A 25,436-nucleotide genomic window follows, 5' to 3' on the forward strand; every position below is an offset into this window, starting at 1 on the left:
CATTGTCCTCAGCAAAGGCACTAAGAACTTTGGCGACGTGTCGTTCCAAAGTTTTGCCTAAAAAAGGGAGGAGGGAAATGGGACAATAGTTTTCCTTAGAAGTTGGCTCAGCACCGGGCTTTTTTAAAATAGGGATTATGATAGCTGATTTGTGTAGGGCTGGCACAATACCCTGAGCGAGAGAGTCATTGAGAAAAGTGAGAGGGGCCAGGGGACAAGCCAGATAGATTCCTCTTAGAATATGTGCAGGGCAGATGTCGGTGGGGGATCCTGACTTAACCCTTTGGAGTAGAGCCAGGAATGTCTCCCTAGTCAGAGAGGGTATTTGATCAATCAATCAATCAATCAATCAATCAAGCATTTATATAGCGCGCTACTCACCCGGAGGGTCTCAAGGCGCTGGGGGCGGGGGGTCCGCTACTGCTCGAACAGCCAGGTCTTGAGCTGCTTCCTGAAGGCGAGGTGATCCTGGGTCAGGCGGAGGCGGGTCGGAAGGGAGTTCCAAGTCTTGGCGGCCAGGTAGGAAAAGGACCTTCCTCCTGTGGTGGCTCTTCGGATGCGGGGGACGGCGGCGAGGGCGTGGCTGGTCGATCGAAGCTGGCGTTTGGGAGCGTAGAAGTTGAGGCGGCTGTTGAGGTATCCTGGGCCTTGGTTGTGTAGGGCTTTGTGTGCGTGGGTGAGGAGCCGGAAGGTGATTCTCTTGTTGACCGGGAGCCAGTGCAGGTCTCTCAGGTGTCCGGAGATGTGGCTGCGGCGGGGGATGTCCAGGATGAGTCGTGCTGAGGTGTTCTGGATCCGCTGGAGTCTCTTCTGGAGTTTGGCGGTGGTTCCGGCGTAGAGGGAGTTGCCGTAGTCCAGACGGCTGGTGACGAGGGCCTGGGTGACCATCTTCCTGGTCTCGGAGGGGATCCATCGGAAGATCTTGCGTAGCATGCGCAGGATGTTGAAGCACGACGAGGAGACGGCGTTGACTTGTCTGGTCATGGAGAGGGAGGAGTCCAGGATGAAGCCCAGGTTGCGTGCGTGGTCTGTTGGTTTGGGTGCGCTGCTCAGGGCGGGGGGCCACCAGGAGTCGTCCCAGGCGGAGGGTGAGGATCCTAGGATGAGGACTTCCGTCTTGTCTGAGTTCAGTTTCAGGCGGCTGTTCGTCATCCATTTGGCCATGTCTGTCATCCCTTCGTGCAGGTTGGCTCTGGCGGTGGTGGGGTCGTTGGTGAGGGAGAGGATCAGCTGGGTGTCGTCGGCGTAGGAGATGATGCTGAGGTTGTGCTGGCGTGCGATGGCTGCGAGGGGGCTCATGTAGACGTCGAAGAGTGTTGGGCTGAGCGAGGAGCCTTGAGGAACGCCGCAGATGACTTCGGTGGCCTCCGATCTGAACGGGGGGAGGCGGACTCTCTGTGTCCTTCCGTTGAGGAAGGAGATGATCCACTCCAGTGCCTTCTCCTGGATTCCGACGTTGCTGAGGCGCTGTACTAGGGTACTGTGGCAGACGGTGTCGAAGGCGCGGAGAGGTCCAGGAGGATGAGGGCCGCCGTTTCTCCGTTGTCGAGCAGGGCTCGGATGTCATCGGTAGCTGCGATCAGGGCGGTCTCGGTGCTGTGGTTGGCCCGGAAGCCAGACTGCGAGAGGTCGAGGGAGCCGTTCGTCTCAAGGAAGGCGGCCAGTTGCTTGTTGACAGTCTTCTCCATGACTTTAGCCGGAAACGGGAGCAGCGAGATGGGGCGGTAGTTCTTGAGGTCGGTGGGGTCGGCTGATGGTTTCTTGAGTAGAGCGCTGAGTTCGGCGTGCTTCCAGCTCTCCGGGAAGGTGGCGGTGTCGAAGGAGGTGTTGATGATGTCCCGCTGGTGGGGTGCGATGACAGTGTCGGCCTTGTTGAAGACGTGGTGAGGGCAGGGGTCTGTCGGGGATCCGGAGTGGATGGAGTTCATCGTGCTGATGGTGTCTTCGGTGCTGATCGGAGTCCAGGCGCGGAGGGTGGTGGTGGGGGGCGGTGGTTCGGTCGTGGCGTGCGTCGGTTGAGTGCTGAAGCTGTTGTGGATGTCCGCGATCTTGTTGTGGAAGTAGGAGGCGAGGGAGTTGCAGAGGTCTTGCGACGGGGTGATGTCGTTGTTTCCGGCGTTGGGGTTGGAGAGCTCTTTCACGATGTTGAAGAGTTCCTTGCTGTTGTGCGCGTTATTGTCCAGTCGTTCCTTGAATGCGGTTTTCTTGGTGGCGTGGATCAGTTGGTGGTGTTTTCGGGTGGCGAGCTTGAGGGCAGTCATGTTGTCCGGTGTTGGGTCTCTGCGCCAGGTTTTCTCGAGTGCTCTGCAGTTCTTCTTGGAGCTCTTGAGTTCGTCGTTAAACCATGGGGCTTTCTTGCTGCCGGGTCTGCTCGGTGGGGTCTTCAGAGGGGCGAGGTCGTCTGCGCAGTCGCTGATCCATTTCGTGAGGTTGGTGGCGGCTTGGCTGGGGTTCGTTGTGCTGGTGGGAGGCTTCTTGCTCAGGGAGGACGCGAGCTGGTAGGCTGTGATCTTGTTCCAGCTTCTGCGGGGGACCTGTTGTTGGTGATGGTGGAGCGTGGTCCTTTTGAAGCTGAAGTGGACGCAGCTGTGGTCCGTCCAGTGGAGTCCCGTGGCGTGGCTGAAGGCGATGTCCTTGCTGGATGAGAAGACGGGGTCGAGTGTGTGTCCGGCGTAGTGGGTGGGGCTGGTTACCAGTTGCTTGAGTCTGAGGTTGGCGAGGTTGTCCAGCAGAGTGGTGGTGTTGCGGTCGTTGTTGTTCTCCAGGTGGAAGTTGAGGTCCCCGAGGAGGATGTAGTCAGCGGAGAGGAGTGCGTGCGGGCTGATGAAGTCGGCGATGTCTTCGCTGAATTGTGTGCGTGGTCCCGGGGGTCTGTAGATGAGGGTGCCTCTGAGGGTTGTCTTGGGGTTGATGTGGATCTGGAAGTGCAGGTGTTCGGCGGGTGCGAGGGTGTCGTCGGTGTCGGTCGTGATGCGGATGGTGTTCCTGTGGATGATGGCGATGCCTCCTCCTGTCTGGTTGACGCGGTCCCTCCGGATGATCTTGTAGCCGTCCGGGATGGCGATGGCGATGTCGGGCGCTGAGGAGGCGTTCATCCAGGTTTCCGTGAGGAAGGCGACGTCTGGGGCTGTGGTGTCGAGCAGGTTCCAGAGCTCGACGGCGTGTCTGTGGACGGAGCGGGTGTTGAGCAGGATGCACTTCACGTGGGTGCTGCTGGTGTTCGGCTTGGTGGGTGCTGGTGTGGCTTGGGTCCGGTTGCAGGTGAACTTGCAGGAGTGGCAGCTGAAGGGTCCGTGGGTGCGTCTCCGTGTGGCTCGGTAGCAGCCCGGGGTCCTGTCAGTGTTGAGTGCGATGAGTTCGGTGGCGTCGTAGATTCGTCGGGTCGGCTTCCAACGGTGGGGGCCAGGGGTCCTGGCACTGGGCGCGGTCCAGGCGCGGACGGGCGCAGACGGGCTTACCTTTGGCGCACCTTCGGCGCTCAGTCGGCGCTAAGTAGGGGCCGTGAGGGAGGGTCGGCCGGGAGGCGGGAGGTCCAATGGGAGAGTTACGAGGTAGGACCGATTCGGCGGGGGCTTAGGATCAGAAAAAGAGGGAGAGGGAGGTGGAATATTGGACTTAATTGTTGTGATTTTCTCAATAAAATAATCATTGAGAGAATCGCAGAGGGCTTGGGTTTAAGGGTGACTCTATCGGAGAAAGCCAGATCCTGAACAATGGTAAACATTTCTCTGGGCTGGTTTTCAGCTGAAAGAATTTTTAAAGAAAAATAATTGGTCTTGGCAAAGAGGATAGCTTTTTTGTATTCGTTAAGAAGTGAGATGTATTGCAGTTTGAGTGTGGGACAGTAGGCGCGTCTCCAGGCGCGCTCTGCCTGCCGTACTGTGAGTTTTCTCTCCTTGAGATCAGCGTTGAACCACCTATTTGCGTCGTGGGCGCGTCTGGCTCTAACTCGTCTCAGAGGGGCCACCTGGTCACACCCTCTAGAGTGCCATTTATTAATAGTGGCCACTTGGGAAGAGGAAGAAAGGTCTTCAAGATTAGGACTTGAGGCCAAAAGAGAAGAGCAAAGAGATGCCACATCCACATGGTTCCAATTACGCGCCCAGGTGTTCCTAGGCAGGGGGGTCTTTTAGCAAGGCTAGGGTGTAAAAACAAAGAAACCAGACAGTGATCCGACCATGCGCATGGGGTAACAACGGGGGGAGAAACTGGAATGTTAGGTGACCAGACCTGGTCATGGGTATGGCCGTGGATGTGGGTGGGGGTGTGGACATGAGGCAAAAAGTTAAGACTACGGAGGAGTTCCGAGAATTCTCTGGACATAAGGTCCGCCGAGGGGTCAGAGGGCGTAACAATCCAAACATACATGCAAAACAGTTTTTATATCTAGCTCTATACCATACTCTGTAACGGAGTCTCTGGTACGGTTTCTTCCCATTTTTGTTTAATTCTCCAGCCATGTTTTAATTCAAAGGAACAGTCTGCGAAAAGTTTGATTCTGAATCACTTGAGTTACCAATGCTAAACCATGGTAAATATTTGATAAGCTCATTTTTTAATTCTAGTTAGTGCAGAGGCCAATATTGCTTTATTATCATCCATTTAAGTGGCTGCTAATCTGTACGTGAGCCTTGGTTGGTCTTTATGGGGTTCGACCTGGGACATCCTCTTTTACATACTTTACAGGTGCACAGTAGGCGGTGGCTTTGGACGCTGCCCTGGTCTGCTGTATAAGAGGGACCACATGATTCAGCTTTATTGCATCAATGGACACCAGCAACCCTCTCTTCCTCCCGGGCAGCAGTGGTAAAATCATTGTACTCATTCCTTTTATTGCCGATATCAGAACAGGCTCTCGATAGGCAGGTGCAAACTCTTCCTTCAGTCCCTGCCCCTCTATCACAGAGGTCTTCAAACTTTTTGATGCCAAGACACCGTTGTCAAAGTTTTTTAGGCATAAGTAACCCTTCCTGCCAAAAGTTTCTAGAACCTGGTACCCCTCATCATCGGCAACTATCGACAACCATAAATGCCCCCAATTCCCACAACAAACCATTTTTACGATGGGAAAATAATATTAAACAGTGTTTATCAAACCAAATGTCAGTGATGGTGGGGGCGTGGTTAAAGGTGTATCTAAAAACAAAGGGGCTCATTAGTGAGGAATTGGTGCAGGACAGTGACGGAAGACGTCTTGCTGTGCTGCCCTACGCCAATGTGAAAGGGCAGGAATACACTGTATTCATGAAATACAGTGCATTCCTGTCCTTTCCCCTTGCATTGGTGCAGAAATTGTTGCCTCCCCCAAAACAGGCAGGATTGCTTTTACGCAGGAAGGGGCCACTCTCCTTCACAAGAACAATCCTGAGAGGTGTTTTCCTTTCTCTATGAGAGCTGCAGAAAACAGCACACATGGAAAGAGAAAGAAAGGAGGAGAAATGAAAACATTTCTCCTAGTTACGCCTCCACTGGAAAGGCGTAAGATTTTGGTGCTGCCTCAGGATTACGTGATTTTGTAAATCTGGGGCAGCATGAACATCCATGGGTGTTGCGTGGGAACACCCACGCAACTTCCATGGAATGCCTCCTTGATGCAGTTTAAGACAATGGTTGCGATGCTTGCACCGCTGGAGCATATAAAAAAGTGATTCTCTGGTGGTTCAAGCCTCACATAAATAAACCCCAAAATATTCTGTATGTTTTTTAGGTCTTTCACCACCAGGTAGCTACATATAAAGTAAAAGGCAGCTTAAGTGAAAAATACATTTAAAAAGTTGTTAGTAAGTGGTAAATGCACTGTAGTACATTATGAAACCTCTATTAGTCAAACCACTGCAGGGTCTGTGTGTAACCAGAGAGCCACAGAATTCAATCTTGGTAGGTGCAGCGGAGAATAGTGACTTGCCTATTTTTAGTACAATGCAGTCACAGCCTTTGGCAGAAAGCATTGGGAATATGTGTCATTATTTTCTACTTGCATTACACACAGAATAAGATAGACAGATAGAAAATGTGCAAATAGTTTTATGATAAAATGGTGCTTTGAAAATGTAGATTTTAGTAATACCAGAGCGTATATAATGCAATTTTTATTTTACATAACTGTCCCTTAAACACATCCTTAGGGGTACTGAGGGCTGTGTAAAGACAATTATGATTAAAAGCACGCACTTCACAGCCCAGTTAACTCTTTGCACTAGCACTAAAAAAAAAACAAATCTTTGTCATCACAGTGCTAGGCTGGGGTCCTGGATAGCAGGGCCCCATCCAGACTAAGATAGAAAAACTGTGAAACACCAGAAAAAGTGGGAGTAACCATAAGAGCAGATCCTACTCTCCTACACAACCCCCCCCCCCAAACGCAGGGACATTAAACTAACCTTAACCAGATGAATCTTCATGTTCTAAGTGGAAATATCCGGGGAGTCCATCTACATTGGCATGGTTACTCCCAGGTCTATGTTCCACTGTATAGTCCATCCCCTCTAGGGAAATGGACCACCTCAAAAGTTTGGGGTTTTCATCCTTCATCTGTTTTAGCCATAAGAGGGGCTTATGGTCAGTCTGAACAGTGAAGTGATTGCCAAACAAGTATGGCCTCAGCTTCCTGAGAGCCCAAACCACAGCAAAGGCCTCCCTCTCAATAGCTGACCAACGTTTCTCTCTGAAAGTCAGCCTTCTGCTAATAAAAGCTACTGGCTGGTCCTGACCTTCATCATTCACATGTGATAGCATAGTACCTACACCCAACTCAGATGCATCTGTTTGGGCAATGAATTCCTTGGAGTAGTTAGGACTTTGCAGAATTTGTGAAGTGCACATGGCCTGCTTCAGGTCATCAAATGCCTTTTGACAGCGAACTGTCGACTGAACTTGCTTAGGCATTCTCTTGGAAGTTAAGTCATTCAGGGGTGTCACAATGGATCCATACCCCTTAACAAATCTTCTGTAGTATCCAGTCAGGCCCAAGAAAGCTCTGACCTGAGTCTGGGTAGTTGGAGCAACCCAGTCCATGATGGTCCGGATTTTGCTCTGCAATGGTTGTACCTGGCCTCCACCTACAAGGTGGCCCAGGTGATCCTCCCAGGTAGAGCTAAAGACAGCAATATCATCTAGATATGCTGCACTATAGTCTTCCAGGCCTGTTAGGACTTGATTCACCAACCTTTGAAAAGTGGCTGGGGTATTATTCAAACCAAAGGGCATCACCACAAATTGGTAGTACCCACTATGGGTAGAAAATGCTGTCTTAGACTTTGTATCATCAGCTAGTATGGTATGCCAGTAGCCAGCTGTCAGATCAAATGTGCTTAGAAACTTGGCTGAGGCCAAAGTGCCTATAAGCTTATCTGCTCTGGGTATTGGATGGGCATCAGTCCTAGTAACTGCATTGAGATCCCTGTGGTCTACACAAAACCTCATCTCTCTCTTACCACCCTGGGTGTGAGGTTTAGGCACTAAGATTACTGGACTAGCCCACAGGCTATCTGATGGTTCAATAACTCCCAAATCCAACATCTTCTGGACTTCAGTCCTGATACAGTCCCTGAAATCTTATTTTTAACAGGCAGACTGTCCCCAGTGTCCACTTTATGAGTGCACCAGGTAGTCTGACTTGGAGTCAGAGAACAAATGTCTGTACTGCTTGCTGCTGGGCAGTGAGGCTGCCTGCCAAGGCTACACCATTCTCTGACCCATCATCAGGGTTCTGTGAGGGCAGGTCAGGGAGTGGGACACTCTCTTCCTCCTGTCCCTCATCAGTAGCCATGAGCAAGCCTGTGTCTGCCCTGTCAACATATGGTTTCAGTCTGTTGACATGAAGCACCCTATGCGGGCTCCTGAGAGTTCCAAGGTCTACCAAATAGGTAACCTCTCCCTTCTGTTGAACAATTATATGGGGGCCATTCAACTTGTCTTGGAGAGCTGCTGGGTCCACAGGCTCCAACACCCACACCTTCTGCCCTGGCTGGTAAACAGTCAGCACAGCCTTTTGGTCATGCCAGGCCTTTTGCAATTCCTGGCTAGCCTTAAGGTTTTTGGTTGCCTTTTTCATATACTCTGCCATCCTGGAGCAGAGACCAAGTACATAGTCCACTATGTCCTGTTTAGGGGGTTTGAGAGGTAACTCCCTATCCCTCCTTCACCAGACACAATAGACCCCTAACAGGATGTCCAAACAAAAGTTCAAAAGGGCTGTAACCAACACCTTTTTGAGGAACCTCCCTGTAGGCAAATAAAAGGCAGGGCAAAAGGATGTCCCATCTGCGCCTAAGCTTTTCTGGGAGACCTTTAATCATGCCCACCAAGGTTTTGTGGAATCTCTCAACTAAACCATTGCATTGTGGGTGATAGAGTGTGGTGAATATGTAATTCACTCCACACTACTTCCACATTGCAGTCAAGTAACTAGACATGAAGTTAGTACCTCGGACCGAAACTACCTCCTTAGGAAAACCCACCCTTGAGAACACTCTCAAGAGGGCCCTTGCCACCAAAGGAGCTGTGGTGGTCCTAAGTGGAATGGCTTCTGGGTGCCTAGTGGCATGATCCACCACCACCAGGATAAAAAAAAAAATATGTGCCCAGACGCTGTCTAAGGATCCATGGGACCAACTTTATCAAACCCCACCCTCTCAAAGGAAACCCCCACCACAGGTAGTGGTATCAGGGGGGCCTTTGTAGTACCACCTGCCTTACCTCTGGCTTGATAGGGGATGTATGACATTACAACACATGCTTTTATCACGCATGCCTTTACAACGCGGTTTTTACAGTGCAAACCTTTACAACGCGTTAACGCTTTGGGGTGCTGGATAGTGAATAGTTTAATTTACTATTCCAACTCCAGTCCCCGTGGAAACTAGGGAAGGTGTTGGATGGTAAATTAAACTTATTCCTTATCCTAGAGCGCCCCCCAGCGCAATGCGTTGTAATGGTTTGCGTTGTAAAAGTTGCGTCGTGAAGGCACTGCGTGGTAAAAGTTGCGTTGTAAAGGATGTTTCCCTTGACGGGTGACACAGGAGCGACAAAACTCCTTGGGTCTTCAGACATATGTGGCCAATGAAAGTGAGGGACAATCCTGTCCCAAGTCTTGTTTTGGCCCACGTGCCCTGCTAAGGGAATATCATGGGCTAGTGTCAATAGGAAGCCCCTGAATTTCAAAGGTATGACCAACCTCCTGGCTGCCCCAGGCTTGGGGTCTCTACTCCATGAGTACAGGAGTCCATCATCCCAATAGATCCTATGGGTTCCACTGGCATTCCCAGCAGCCTCATCAGCAGCTTGCTGTCTGAGGGATTCAAGAGAGGAGCAGCTCAGCTGCTCCTGGCTCAGATCTGCCCTGGAAGGGCCCCCTGTCCCCAAGAACTCAACCTGATCAAGCTCAAGCTCATCTGGGACAGTTCCTTCTTCAGGACTAAGATCATCTCCCTCAAGAGACTGATCTGTACACTGAGTCGGGGGGGAGCACTGCCTTAACCCTACTGCTCCTCCTCTTGGGAGGCATCTGGGCCATTCTTCCAGAATCCAGGGCCTATTCAGTTTTAGACATTTTGGCCTGTGACCTGGTCACAGCAAACACATGTGCAGGGATTCCTAGCATTTCTGCATGAATCCTGAGCTCCACTTCAGCCCAAACTGAAGTCTCTAAATCATTTCAAAACAAGCATTCCACAGGGGGGTCTGCACTTACCACAACCTTCCTAAGGCCAGTTACCCCTCCCCAGGAGAAGTTAACAACCGCCAAGGAATGGTCAGTCCTGACATTGCTAGCATTGGTCACTTGGTAAATCTCACCAAGTATGATCTGCTCAGGAGCCACAAGATCTTGTGTCACCATTGTTACACTTGCTCATGTGTCCCTGAATGCCAAAGCCTCTTTTCCATGAATCAAAGGCTGCTGTCTGTATTTGCCCAGAGTACTGGGACTCACAAAGGGGGACATATCCATGCCTCCATCACAGATCAAAACAGCCTGAGTTGGAACTCTGACTAGGCCAGAGCCCATCTCAGAACCCAGGGTTAACCCTACGATACCCTTCTGCTGAGTACCACCACTTGAAGCTGAACTAGGGGGAACAGATGCCTTAGGTGGCGGCTGGAGTTGAGTCTTTGGGCTTAGTACAATCACTAGTCCAATGGGTTTTTTGTGTACAGACTACACCACGGTTTCTTTTGGCCTTTTCCTTTGTTAGATTGGGATTCCCCACCAGATGCAGATTTTTGAGGACCTTGAGAAGACTTGTGGTCTTTACCATTTTACCCACCTTATGAGCGTTCTTAGAATCTTACTTCTTGGAGTCACCTTGGTTCTGAGCCTTCTGCATCATCCTGGTTCTGACTCATTTGTCTGCCTTCTGAGGTCAGGTCAGAGTCCACCATGTACTGATACAACAGCTGGTTTTGACAAATATTCAGGATCTGCTTCCTCATAATCAAATTGTACAATCCTTTAAAATCACACATCTTACTGCCAAGTAACCAGCCTTCCAGAGCCTTAGTAGCACAATCTACAAAGTCAACCCCGTCTTGAATCTGTGCCTTTTGGGAGTCTCTGAACATAATCCTGTATTGCTCAGTGGTTAAGCCAAACCCATCAATCAGAGCACTCTACAAGGCAGTATAATTATCAGCATCCTCTTCTCTTACAGTGAGGACCTTGTCGCTGCCTTTGTCTGCAAAGGAGAGACACCAGATTGCAGTGACTGCTCCTGAGGGACCCTCTGTACTTTACAGGCCCTCTCAAGTGCAGTTATTCATTTGTGGGTATCATCCCCACTCTAGTAGGGAGGGGCAATCTTGTTCAGGTTCCTATGGTCATGAGTATGTTCTCTACCTCTAGGGACACTGATGCTGCCACCATGGTGCTCTTGCCCCAACTTTATAGAAGCTCTCTGGAGCTGCAGGGTGTCCCTGTCTAAAGCCAACTGCTCTTTCCTGATTCTGAGTTTTTCTTCTTCAAATGCAAGCAGGCTGCAATTTCTAACATGGGAGGACTCTCTCCTGTAGGGGGTTGAGGTCCCATGAGAGACAGAGATCCCTACAGATGAACCAGAATGGTTAGATTCCTGAGAAGGAGATCTAGACCTTCTACGTACACTGCTAACTCTTCCTGGAGGGGTGAATAGAGGCGTCAGGGGGTTCTCTCCTTCCTCCACTGGGAGAGTTGGATTGTCCAGGTTAGAATCATCATGTTCTTCCTGGTCAGCATCAAGGTCCAGCTCCTGGAGGTTTTCACCTCCTTGCCTTCCCTCTTCTGCTGCCCCACCCAACCTGCCTGTTTCATCAGACCCAGGGGGTCTTTCTGAGATCATCTAAAACCAATACCTCTCTGAGGCGTTGGGCCTTAGGGTTTTTCCCTGTCTTCAATTTCCTAGATGCACACGTTCCTCAATTCTGGAAATGGGAGATGGTCATACTTAGTTAATCTGGAGCCACTGGCTTCAGCCTTTGAAGACACACTAGTGTGGTGGGGTGTGGTGTGGTATCTGCACCTACCTACTCTAGTGGGTCTACTAAACTCTCTCTTGAGTTGGAGAAAGGGTGTGCTAGACTTTTGACACCTAACTCTAAGTTCAGTAGAACCTACTGTATTCTAATCTTGATTGATATGTACCTATGCACCTATAGAGGTTTTCAGTTAGACACTCATTGAGATTATCTGGTAAAGCAATAGCAAGCTTGGATCCAACCGCTGCACACCAATGTGAGAAGTTGGCCTGGCATATGCTGTCCACTAGTTATGGTGGGCACCTTGCACCAATCCAAATAACCCTTATTGATGATAGGTTAAGACAACCTTTATTGAAAGCTATCTTAGTGGTAGCTATGGAGATCAGCCTTCCTGCTAAGTCTTGAAGGAGTGTAAAGCAGCTTGGTTTACCATATCATAACCTCTTGAATGCCTAAATGAAAGGAGAACCACACAAGGCATATATATATAATATATATATATATGTATATTTATTACTGAACACTCTCTAGTAATCTCTTTATGATATTACAGAGCCGGGTACACAATATAAACACGTGAGAACTTGAGTAAATAGCACAATATACAATGGACCCCATGAGGAGACCAAATCTTATATTAAGAAAGTGGTATAAGAACCACGACTTGACTAGACACACGGCCTAGAGCCTGTAGAATCGCCGGGACCCCAAGGAACCACCCAAAGTAGTGTCACAGGGGACCCATGGGGGACGTGTGCAGTGTGAGAACACAGCCACAAGCTCCGTTAGCTTCTATGGGGAAAGACACTGTTGGAATTTTAAAGTTTAAGGACACTTAGGAGAGGACTTTGATCAAACCACTTTAGTCTTAAGGGGTTCTAGGGCCAACACCCACAGGAGCACCAGAGTACTCGCATTACCTCAGCCAGGGAAGCGGGGTGCATAGGTGTCAAATGGTGTTGGGAATCGTCGTTGTTTTCAATGGTGGCCTGCTGCAAAGTGCTGCTGCCATGAAGAAGGAAAGTGTCCATTGTGATCCAAGCCTGGATCAAAGATGTGAAGAACCTGAAAGCAGTAGGAACAGAGTCTGGGTCATTGCAAGTGACCAGGGGCACGATAGACGAATGCCTACCGATGTCGGGTGCTTCCGGTACGAAGAAGTGAAGCTTGACTCTGCAACCACAAGGACCAGGAGGCGTCGACGACAACCAGGAGCTGGATTCGATCTGTCCCACAAAGGATGTCGAGTGCTGCGGCATTGGTGCTCGGATTAAACACAAAAAGCCTTGGCAACAGCAACCCACGCAGAAGGAGAAAAGATGCGTCGAAGAGTACCAGCAAGATCCAGGGAATCACCAAGCGATGGAGAGTCAGGGCACGTCTGGAGAAATAAGGGAAGCCCATGAAAAGTTAAAGTTGCCTTCTCAGGGACCCACAGGTTGAAGGACCAGGGATCGTGAAGATACCTCGAGAGAAAACACAAAGGGCTGGTTCACGGAACATTTTTAGAGTGTAGGCCGGCAATCTTCATTGGAAATGCTGCTTGGGGTCTGGGCTACAAGTAACCCAAAGCACAGCCTCAAGGATTGCCAAGAAGCATATGCACTTGCAACTGTGCACGTTTCCAGGGGTTCCGGTTCCACGGTCCCCACGAGGGCTTCGGGTCTCAGCTTTACTGGGAGCTCGGGTCAGACTCTGGGAAGTCTGGGAACCCACCTCCTGTGTTGCAATTTCTTTAGAGTCCAGCGCGAGCTTTGGAGATGCAAACTGGTCAGATGCATCTTTGATGCCTGCCACGCTGGGGAGTAACTCCTTTACCCCAAGGGAGATTCTTCAGTCATTTAGCTTTGTGCAGATCGTCGAAGTTCCAGGATTCAGTATCAGAGTTTCCTCCAGGTAAATCGAAAGAGGGGTGGCTACACCCATTTCCTTTGTCCAGTTTCATGCCAGAGTAGGGATTGATAGCCCCTGCAAGCGGTTTGAACTGGGCTATGCACAGGGACACCAAATGTGCCCCCAGTGCAGACTTCAAAGCACTATTGGAGTGCATCCACCCAGCCCCAATACACTAAAGCCTTTCTGGGAGGTGGTGACACCTCCCTGTGACAGGAAACCTATTGTCCAGACCTACCCTGCTGGAGTTTCGTTGAGCAGCAGCAGGCCAGACTCGTGTCTGTGGCTGCAGCATCCATTTTGTGATACAAGGGTTATGAAAATCTGGTACCAGGTAGCCCGGTGCCCCACACTAGTGGTTCTGCCATGGAGGAATCATACCTGGTGTGGAGTTATGGTTCCAAGGTGTTTGGCACCAAACACAACATGGTTCTGTGCAGCCGTTTTAAAGTTAGCATTTACCGCGAGGTTATAATGCACTTAAGAGTATATGGTTTAGGCTGCATTCGTAACAATCCCGGAAGAGAGATTCTGAAGGCTGCAGAGCGGCTCTGCTCATGCATGGGCACCCTCTCACACAAACCCCAGCACCCTGCCTTCAGGATTGATAAGGCCTGCCAAAGGGGTGACTGATAGGTTCATATGTGTAGTGATTAGGTAGGTATAGGAAACCTATATCTAAGTAAGGGGTGCATACACCACCATACACAGGCTGCAGTAGCAGATCTGTTGTGTCATTTTGGAAGGCTTCCCAGGGGTGGCATAATACAAGCTGCAGACCCTGGGAGGCCTCTGGGGTACCTATGCCTTGGGTACATAGTATACCACATAGTAGGGACTCTCAAGGGTACCCTAGTAACCAAACTGGAGTGTACCTAAAGTACATGCAATCATCTTAGAGAGGAAGCAGCTATGCTGGGGTCCTGGATAGCAGGGTTCCAGCCAGACTAAAGTCGAAAAACAATGAAACATCAGCAAAAAGTGGGGGTAACCATAAAAAGCAGATCCTACTTCCCTACAGCCATCATATGTCTTCATTGACTTTTAAGTATCACTGATTTCGGTTGTACTTAGGTGTATATATTGTATATAAGTGTTATGGATTTCTGCTGCATATAGGTGTACACTTGACCTCTTGCCAGTGACAGTGAGCACCAGAAATTCAAGAATGTCAAAGAATAACTGTCTGTAACGCAAGAAGGCATTATTCTGAGACGTTGGGGCATTGTTATTCCGGGGAGTCTGAGACAACAGATAACTGAAGTGGCCCATGAAGGATAGTGTGGAATTGTTGCCATCAGACGAGCTCTCTGAGACCGAGTTTCCTTCCCTGATCTCGATGAAAGAGTTCAGAAAGAATTGAAGGCCTATCATCTGAGGAACTGTCATCGAAAACAACTCAACACACCTTGAACATGTCAGAGTTGTCGAAGCATGTACGGGATAGAATTGCTGTTGATTTCTCTGTTCCTCTTAAGAATGGACATCAGCTGATGGTGATTGCTGATGAATACTGCTGTATTCCATTGATAGAAGATCTCGTCTATCACGCAAGAGAGAGTCAGCGAGAGATTAGACAGGCTCTTTGCAACATGGGGTGTTTGTCCGATTTTAAAAACTGACAATGGTCCACCTTTCAATAGCTGAGAATTGCAAGATTTTTTAAATCATTTGAGTGTGAAGCATCAGAAGACCACACCTCTTTGACCCCAGGCCAATGACTTTGTTGAACGATTCAGAAGTACAAGAAAGCTGTTCAGGGTGCTGCCTTAGAAAAGCTCAACCTTCAGACTGTTTTAAATTCCACTCTGCGAGCTTACTGTTCGACCTGTCAGTCGACCACATGTGAAAGCCCTGCAACCTTAATGTTTAGGAGAGCCATGACGACTAAACATCACAGACCAACAAAGTTTGAACAAGGAGGAAATCCCATGTGTCAAAGGCTTGGTTCGTAGAAAGAAAATAAAGGACTATGCAGAGAGATGACAGCATGCCAGGGACTTTGTATTCACTCCAGGAGATTGAGTGATTGTCCGTTAGTCGCAAAAGTGTAAATCTGATGCTCCATTTCACAGTGAGTCATTCCAGGTAACAACCATTAAAGGACATAAGGTGATTGCCCCACGTCCTGGGAAGTCCATCACGCAAGACTCTTCACATTTCAAAGATATAGCTCCTCGCTTGGTGAAGGACCAAGTGAAGAAACCCTCACTGTTGTTGCTCCCACCTTAACAACACACGTCATGGACACTCCTGGGGACCATTGCCAGTTCTTGAAGACCCAATTGGGACAAACTTTCGAAGCGCCTAGAAGGGTCACTGAAGGACTAGAATTGTATATATATGTATAGTTGTAAAAATGTGCGATTTTTCATTTTACAGAGGGAAACATGCAGTGTTGTGTGGGTTGGCAGTGAACACTGTTTTTGAATGTTGAGTTTGCATTACTTGCAGGTGGATAAAGGGGAAACAGCGTTTACAGCGCTGTTTCCACAACGCATGGCTTTACAACGCAGTTGTTACAACGACCGCGTTGTTACCACGCATGCCTTTACATCGCAAGCCGTAACAACGACTTGCTGTAGGGGGCGTGCGAGACCAGGGAAAGTGTTGGATTTTAAATCCTGCTGTTTCACAATCTGGAGTAGGAAGAGTAATTAATGCCATTCCTAAGTCCAGTGTGGCACCTACAGCAAGTCGTTGCTACGACTTGTGATGTAATGGCAGGCGTGGTAACAACGCGGTCGTTGTGACGTACACTTTGCAAAGTCATGGGTGCTGAATGTATGCGTAGTAACGTCATACATTCGAATAAAGAGGCGTAATTTAAAGATCTGTGAAATGCTGGGGGTGAGGCTAGATAGGACTCCAGCCACTGCCCAGCGGTGCCAACAGCAGCTGGAGAGCTGTGTGTGTCCAGATGCTGCAGCAGCCCGGCTCTGTGCGCATTGGGCGCCTGGGGGACATTCTTGAGCCGCACCCCTCGGTGGGCACGGTGCCAGCCTCAGACGTGGCATCAAGCCTTGAGTTTCATCTGTTGATTGGTTGCCGCCCGTCCGTGGGCGTGGGCGGGCGATGCGCGGGTGATATGAACTGGTGCCCGCTCTGGGCTCACACACACATGCAGGTGCCGAGAAGAGACGCCTCCAGGCACCCGTGCCCGTCCTGGCCATGAGCGCGCTGCACGGATGGTGGGGCCCCCTGGCCCCGGAGGCTCTGGAGACCTTCCTGAAGGAACGAGTCCTGATCCGCAGGGAGGACACCTCCCGGGCCCTGAGGGGGGTGCTGGCGGCGGTGGAGCCCATCCTGAAGGAGGTGCATGCCCAGGATCACAGGTTCTCCTCCAGCGCCTTGAGGTGCGGCAGCTACATCGAGGCGCTGAAGGTGTCTAAGCCGGACGAGTTCGACTTGATGGTGGAGCTGGACGGGCTCCCGGCCCTCTCCGTGGCCTCGGCGTCCTCCCTGTGGGGGGTGAGTGAGCAGCCCCCCGATGCTTCATTTCAGCCGGTGCTGGTCAGCAGCAACGTGTCGGGGGGTGGAGCGGGGGCCGCGGGCCTGCAGGACTGGCTCACTCCCGTCCACCAGCGACAATGGTTTCTTGGCTATTTCTTTATCCGTGTGAACATGCTGCTCCCCGGAGAAGTGATGCAGAGCTTCAAAGCGCTCGTCCGTGACGTCAGCAGCTCCCGGGCAGGTAGGCGCTTAAGATTTAAAGGAATGTGTAAGGCTTCTTAGAGACACCTGTCAGCATAGGCGCGATATTGCCATGCCTACTATTTTTCAAACTTCTTGTGTTTTCACTTTATTACTGTTAAGTGTTGCACAAACACCTTAAGGCCTCGCTGCTTTGGTGCCAGGCCACCAGCGGGTTAAACACAGGTTCTTGTAATGACTTTTTTTCTTCTCCCTGACAAGGATTGGGGCTGTTCCTTCAGAAGGGCTTCACCCCCTAAACCCACACCCAATTTACCTCCGTGGGTTTGTTAATAGTGCTCGGCCTGGAGAAACCAGAGGGCGGGTGAGCTTTAGTGCTTGTGATGCGCAGCAACAAAAGTTTCTGCACTGGGCTGTGGTAAAAGGGGAGAGCAGGACCGCCTGGGAGCTACTCAGACATGCTGACGGTGCTCTCTCCTCAAGTGCGGGCGTGCAACGGCCTTGCACCAAGACACGCACCCTTGCACCATAGTGCAAAGATGTTTGGGTGATTTCAAGCAGAGGCCTTGTATTAGCAGGGTACCCTCCCAGCTCGAAATTCTATGTTATGACAACGTTTACCACTTTTCCACATGTGATACACTGCACAGCACACATACGAAGTTAGACATTTTGTAGAAAATACATTTTACCCCAAGTTTACGGCTGCTTTAAGGAAGTCTAACTCCATTGTGTGTCTACCAAAGTTGGTAGAAAGGGATTAGTGTCAAAACACATGGGTGAGCGCATGCGAACATCCACACACCACCCATGCATCGGACGCCACCTTGACGTAAAGTTGAGCATACTGCAACTTTCTGTTACTTTCTGGCTGCTGTCTAAAGGAAAACATGATTTGCACAGGAAAGAAAGTCCCAAAGCAGCACTTTGTACCAGGTTTGCCTCACTTTTGTGATGTCAACCAGGCACAACGTGGTAATAGATCAGACCATAAAAGTAACACAATGATTGTGGTGTAATATTAATAAAATTGTATTGCTACGCAAAGGAACACCTTTTAGAAACCTTAGAATAATGAAATATTGAGGGGAAAAATATGGTACTAAACCTATGCCTTGCATTTTGGATGTAGCACTTTAATGCCTGTGCATAGCTCAATGTGCTATATTAGAAGGACTGGAAAATCTCTCCCTCAAGTTCATTAACCACAAGAGTTATTATGCAGTTGTAAATATTAGGGCTGGGCGTAGTTCGCGAAGTAGCGCTACACGTACCTACGCGAAGTGCACTTCGCACTATGGGAACTACGCGTAGCTCTACGCAAACTGCGTAGTACCCTGTTCGCACTGTGCAAGATGCCGTTTTCAATGATTGCACAGTGCAGACAAGCATCCGGCACTGTGCAATCATTGAAAACGGCATCTTGCCCAGTGCTAGCTGTGTTTTCTGCTGCTCGAGTAGATTTTTACTCGAGTGGCAGCTTTCTCAACACGGACTGGTAGTTTCTCATCGCGAGCGGTAGTGAGCATACGCGACCACTCGCAAAGAGAAACCAGACCTCCCCGCGCTAAGGTTTATTTTCCACGTTCGCGAACCTGGCCATAGCGCCTGGCCGTACAGACCCCATACCCAGGGCTGCTTTTTTAATTAAACTGGAAAGGGGGCTGCACAGGACCCCACACCCCCAGGGCCACTTACTCAAATAAAGGGGAGGGTGGCTGTGCGGCCTCCCTCCCCAAGCCTCACTAGGCCTGCAGGACCCATCCCCCAGCCCCCCTGGTCACCCGTTTCTCCCCATCACTGGGGCCATGAATGCTTGTTTGTAGAGGGGGGACTGTATGGGTGGATGAGTGTGTGTATGGGTGTGTTAGTGAGTGAATGACTGTCTCAATAGTATATTTATGAGTAACTACATATGTTTTAATCTAGTATATGTGAGTATTGATGTATATAAGTGATTATATGTGAGAGTGAGAGATTGGAAGAGTTCCTGTATAAATAAGTATGTCTTTCTATAAGTGATTGTTTAAGAGAGTAAGTATGTGTAAGTTTTTGTAAAAGTAAGTGTAGAGGTGTGTATCTAGCTGTATATGCAAATAAGTGGATGTTTGATAGTTTATTTGCATGTGTGAGTATGTGTGTGAGTAACTCTATGGATGAGTGTTGGTGTGTAATAGGATGTATAGGTGTATGAGTACATATAATGAGTGAGTACATGTATGAGTGACTATATAGAACTGTTGGTGAATGAGTGGAGGTGTATGTAGATGGTGGAGCTACTGAATAGGTTGTTGTAACTGGTATTGGTATCTCCATTTTTTGAAAATTGTAGTTTCTACTTTTGAATGTGTGTATCAAAGGTTATGTTACACTGAGAGGAGGTCTGCCACTCTTTCACAGGGATGATGTCATCAGTGATGTCATCAGTGATGTCACAAGTGATGTCACTGACCATGTCATGAGTGATGTAATATGTGACGTCATCGGCAGTGCATTGCGGGCGCATGAGTTATAGTTAGCTGAACTAACTATAACGGGGGAATTTCAATGGTTTTGTATGAGTGAAATGTCCAGCTAACTATAACATGTGTAAAACCTATGGTTTTTTCAGTGAATTTCCCGTGACGTCATGCACGTTTGTACGGCGCACTGTACGCATACAGCAAAAGTCTTAATGTTTAAAAAGATGTATTTAATGTAAATATTGAGGGAAGACATTGTCTAGGATAATTATTAAAATAATATTTATTAACTTTTAGTAAGCGTATGTTACTTTTAAAAGCAATTACGCAAATGGCGGCCTATGTCGTCCATTCACGCACCGTAAGCGTACGCCATGTAACTTTAAAATAAGAGATTTGATTCCAACTGTTGAAAGACCAACCCATTTTAATCATTCTTCTTTGACTTTCTCAAAAGAACCATCTCTTGTCATGAGCACCTGTCATTTGACAAAATAATTTTAATATGGCTGCATTTCTGGAATCCACTTCGGAACATTCTTCAGAGGAGGAATTTATAGCTGAGGAGTCACAGGGAAAAAGAAAAGAGGCAGTAATCTGGACATTTTTCACCTTTCTAGAAGGACAGAAAATGCTGCAAAGGTCACCTGCAAAATCTGTGACACCACACTGTCAAGAGGAGATCCGAGCAAGAAGTACGCAAGAAGTACTCATTTGGGACAGCAAGCATGGTTCGGCATGTGAAAACCTACCATCCTCGCAATTATGCAAGAGCTTGCTCTGATAGGCTACGGAACAATCCATCACCTGCAGTTCCCAGCACTTCAAGCGCACCAACCGGGAAACATCCTTTACAACGCAACTTTTACCACTCAGTGCCTTTACGACCCAACTATTACAACGCATGTCATTACAACGTATAGCGCTGGGGGGCGCTCTAGGATAGGGAATAGATTTAATTTACTATCCAACACCTTCCCTACTATCCACGGGGACTGGATTTGGAATAGTAAATTAAACTATTCACTATCCAGCACCCCTAAGCGCTATGCGTTGTAACAGCATGCGTTGTAAAAACTGCGTTGTAAAGGCATGCGTGGTAAAAGCATGCGTTGTAATGTCATACATCCGCACCAACCACACAGCCATGGACGCCGCATCCAAATATCGAACCGGATTTTGCTGACTTAATCATCCATTGCAAATTTTGCAATGAGACGCTCTGCTACGGGGAGCAGTCAATTAATTTAATTAAACGGCGAAAACAGGAGCACCATTATTCACGACGCAAATTTTTTTGTTTGTTTATTTGTTCCTGTTGGACACTGTTTTCTTTCCAAATAATTTTTTGATGTTAAAAAAAGACAAAAACAACCAGTGCTTTTCAGAACTAACTTTACTGGTCAAAAAAGAGCTATATTTCTATGATAGCATGTAAAACATTCTGTTTTTTTTCTGCACCAGTTGTACTCTCTACGCATGCGCAACCTCGTTTCCAAGACCACGCTTCTTTCTTTTTCTTCAAGTTCGCCAAGCAAACCTCTCCTCATTTCAGGTTTTAAATTGCTGTTTTCTTCTCCCGGGCCGTGTGGCTCATCCGCTGCTAGACTTTTCTAATATATTAATGTGAGACCTGGCCCTCTTTAAAGGATGACCCCTAAACTTTTTGCTTCACATTTACATTTTTCTCTGACCTATTTATGTTGGCTTTAGGGCTCTGAGCACTTTACCACTGCTAATCAGTGCTAAAGTGCATATGCTCTCTCAGTTATAAGGTACTGTGTGAATTAGTGACTCCATGTTTGGATATTTGGCATACTGGTCCGACCCTAGTCTAGGGCACTGTGTGTGCCAAGGGCAGGTAAGTCAAATGCTGATGGTGGGATTGCAGCACTGGTTGTGCCACCCACAGAAGCAGCTGGTAAAATGTGTCTCAGGCCTGCCATTGCAGGGCCTGTGTGCAGCCTGTGGGTGCCATAGCGACTTGGCAAGTAAACCCACTTGCCATCCCCTAAACCCTCCCATTGCTACATATCAGACACCCCTATGGTAGGCCCCTGGGCAGGGTGCATTGTCAGCTAAGGGTAGGTCATGGCCTGATGTATGTGGCATGACCTAGTAATGAATTACAGCCATTTTCGTTTTTATTGCTGTAAGGATACCTGCCTCCCAGAGACCAGATGGGCAGGTTTGATTATTTCATCTGATGATCTATCTCACCCACGGAACATGGTAAAGATATGAGACTAGCGTCCCTGAAATCCGAATGTATTAATACATTCCTTAGGATGTATGATATCTAAATTCTAAGTTTGGAACTAGTACATCTAGGAAGTGACTGTTTCCTCGTCCAATCTTGCTGTGTGCCATTGCTGGAATGTGTATTCACCGTCTGCAGATAGTGACAGGGCCTGAAGAAACTTCAGCATCTGGTGTTAGCTGTCTGCCTTTTAGAGTAGGGGGAGGAGTGGTTTCTGGACTGTGTCCTGTCCTCCACAATGCTGACGCTCCGTCCTGCTGGGCGGCTGATGACCCTGCCTTCCTGTTACAAAGAGTGAGGTGTCCCATGACGGGAGACACCCACAACCAGGATCTGGGGAGGGGAACTCCCTGCCTACCTCAAAGACATCAAAGGCAATTTTTATATCAAAGGAGAGAGGAAGTGAGAGAGTGACTGCAAAGAATATTCGCAGCTCAACTTTCTGTCACCAGTGTGTTTTTCACCACGTGCTGGACATAATGCAACCTGAAGCTCTACATCTAAGAGATAGTAAAAGAAAGATGTTATGCTTGGTAATTGTTACTATCTTAATGTGGAGTTGAATAACACCGGCCTTTCACACGTTTCCTCTCACATTTAAAAGAACTATTTGTATAGTTTATATTCCGGACGTTTGAGCGATTGTAAAAACGTTCCTGATATTGGAAAACATTTTTTTACATGTAATTTGATACATTATATAGGACTGGGTTCGTCTAAATCGCTGCCTCGCTTTTTTATATCCAGTCTGCTACAGCCCTTCGACTCCCTCCGATGCGCACCCAGGCCTCACTGCTCACCTTTTCGTGGACAGGACACCTTCTGCATTATGTAGTCCTGATCTGCCACTAAGAAGTCTCATATATGGTGCCGAGTCTTGATATCGGTATGGCTAACGACATACTCGTGCTCCCATCATCATTGCAGGTTCCTCACCCACTCACTGCTTCTGATACCACTAACTCAGTGACCAAAGAGGCCACACACGTAGTGGTGGGCCCCCCTACTCAGTGGATCGGGCCTACATGAGGCAATTGAACCACTAGGATGGGCCATCACAGCGCTTGGGATGGTAGCAACTCTAAAATGGCGTAGAGCACGTGCGCCCCATCTTTTTTATTGGTAGGGTCACGTGTGTAGTGGCGATGCACTGGATGGTTGTGGTGTGGGTGTATACCAGTCATGAGGGAGTGTGTGTGTGTGCCGTTCTGACAACTAGACCTGGAACTAAGAAATCAGTCAATGGAAATCTGGGTAATGTTGCGTTTTTGTTTTTTCCTGGTAGCGTAAGTGGAGTGGGCTGGCCTGACGTATGCCAGTGCTGCGCGAGGCTCTGAACCATGATTCCGGAGCTATGGGCGTGGTTCAGTTGTTAGCTATATGAGAAATCAAGTGATTCGGGTGTCCGTTTTGTAGTCTTAAAAGCAAATTTGTCATTATATCTGTAAAGTTCCACAACATGGCCAACACGGAAGGTACAGGGTATCACTGACTCTATATTCATTCATAGTTGCATACATAAAAGATGGTGGACATGACACATTTCTGCGATTATTAATGTTTGTTGTACATTGAGTTGAGTGTTCTAGCTGTAGTAACGTTGACGTTGTGTACGTTGGAGTAGTCAACTCCGCTTCTGTTTTCAAAGGGGGGAGGGGTGAACACAGCTACATTAGCGAAATACTCCCAGTGTCTGAGATAATATGGTTGCGTCCACAATTCAGTACACTACACGTATCAATGGTATATGTTCACACTGAAAAGTTTTTGATTTCTATAGTGAATTGCGTATAGTATTTCACGAGTAGTCTTAGCGTTGTGTACATTATTGTTGATGTTCGAGTTCTTTCCCTTATACATACTTGCTTACCACATTTCTGTATATTGAGCTCATGTACTATTGATATATTATTTTGGAAAGGTCCAAAGTACTGTTTTGTGCTGCCTCTGAGGTAGTAGGGGGGAGGGGTCCGTGGGTATGGTTACGGTGATCGTGGCACTGGGTATTTTGATTTTGTTGGGTGTGGGAAGTGTATAATTAGAAACTGTATCACATATTGCTCTTTAAACATGGGTGTGATTTGAATGTAATTCACGCAGTACATATTCGACGTTCTTCCAGTACTAAAATGTTGAGGTTAATTTGTTAGTGGAACTATTGCCTGATTTTTTAGGTAGCATTGCAGATTTGGTTACTTGTTGAAAATATGGGAAAGTGGTCAACAGTATATGTAGGAATTGTCATTTAAAAAACCTTCAAAATTCACTGAAAAAACATAGGTTTCAGGCAGGTTATAGTTAGGAATTAGCATTTAAAAAAACCTTTCAAATTCACTGAAAAAACCATAGGTTTCAGACAAGTTATAGTTAGGAATTACCATTTAAAAAACCTTAGAAATTCAATGAAATAACCATAAGTTTTAGGGGTGTTATAGTTAGTTGGACATTTCACTCATACAAAACCATTGAAATTCCCACGTTATAGTTAGTTGTACTAACTATAACTCGCGCGCCCGCAATCCACTGCTGATGATGTCACATATTACATCATTCATGACATGGTCAGTGACATCACTGATGACATCTCAAATGACATCACTGATGACATCACTGATGACATCATCCAGTGAATGTGATTTGATTCGACATTTAAATAAGTATTATATATATATATATATATATATATATATATATATATATATATATATATATATAGCAATCTGCCTTGAAGAGTGAGTGGATGTATAAGTGTCTGAATGGAGGATTAAGTAGCAATGCGATTGTCTAATTGACGAATTTAAAGTGTCTCACAAAATATATGGGATAGTGATTAAACTGTGTGAATACCTGTATTACTCTATCTCTTGTTGTGTAAACTACTACATAAGTGGGTTACTAGCTATGTGAAAGTCTATATTAGTTATTAATTAGTGAAGTGAGTATTTGCATGGGATCGTGAATGAATGTGTGTGTGGTTGGGTGGGTGGTGTGTGACTGTCCAAAGATGTGTAAATCGTTTATTTAGTAGGTATATGAGGTTAAGACTATATGTGGAAACAGTTGTTTGAGTGAGTTAATCTCTTTATGGGTGTGGTGATGAGTAAATATATTTCTCAATGTTACATGTTTAACAAACTAGAAATATAAAAGGCAGTGTATGTGACAGTTGTTGTATATGAATAAGTATAAATAAGTATACCTAAGACTGAGTGATTGTATGAGTGACTATATGGATAACTGTATACTTGTAATAGTGATTTTATAATACACTAAGTATGACTTTCTAACTATATGAATAATTAAAGTGGTGTTTGTGTAAGTGTGTAGCTTAGTAAATGTAAGTATGATCATTTGTTTGCATAAGTGAGTACCATGACTGCAGAAGTGAATAGGATGTGTGCTGGTTGTAATATTGATGTAGGTGTATAAGTATTTTTAATAGTGTTCTATTGATCTATGTTAGCATGTATGAGTGAATATATAGGTAAGTGTTTAGATGTGTGTGTAGATGGAGGAATCACTGAGTGGGTTTTAGAAACTTGTATTGGTGTGTCAATGGTTTCAAATATGGTACTCCATATTTTATAATGAGTGTTGAAAGGTTATACTAGTGTATGATAAGATGTATCAGATTGTCACATGGATGATGTAATCAGTGATGTCATTTGAGATGTCATCAGTGATGTCACTGACCATATCATGAATGATGTAATATG

The 25,436-nt window shown here is 47.4% G+C and overlaps 1 protein-coding gene across 2 annotated transcripts in view; it reads left to right on the plus strand.

Annotated features, from left to right (window-relative positions):
* The first annotated feature begins 16,399 nt into the window (after positions 1-16,399).
* The window catches only part of LOC144819191 (protein mab-21-like 3), a 147,453-nt gene continuing 138,416 nt past the window's right edge, over positions 16,400-25,436 (plus strand). The window contains exon 1 of one of the 2 annotated variants that reach the window (XM_078677169.1): positions 16,400-17,038. In XM_078677169.1, coding sequence (XP_078533295.1) covers positions 16,516-17,038 — 523 coding nt within the window. In that variant the 5' untranslated portion in view covers positions 16,400-16,515. The remainder of the gene's footprint in view (positions 17,039-25,436) is intronic. The other variant, XM_078677167.1, reaches the window with a different exon arrangement.

The sequence above is a fragment of the Lissotriton helveticus genome, chromosome 2_1 (assembly GCF_964261635.1).
Source record: "Lissotriton helveticus chromosome 2_1, aLisHel1.1, whole genome shotgun sequence".
Taxonomy (NCBI): Eukaryota; Metazoa; Chordata; class Amphibia; order Caudata; family Salamandridae; genus Lissotriton; species Lissotriton helveticus.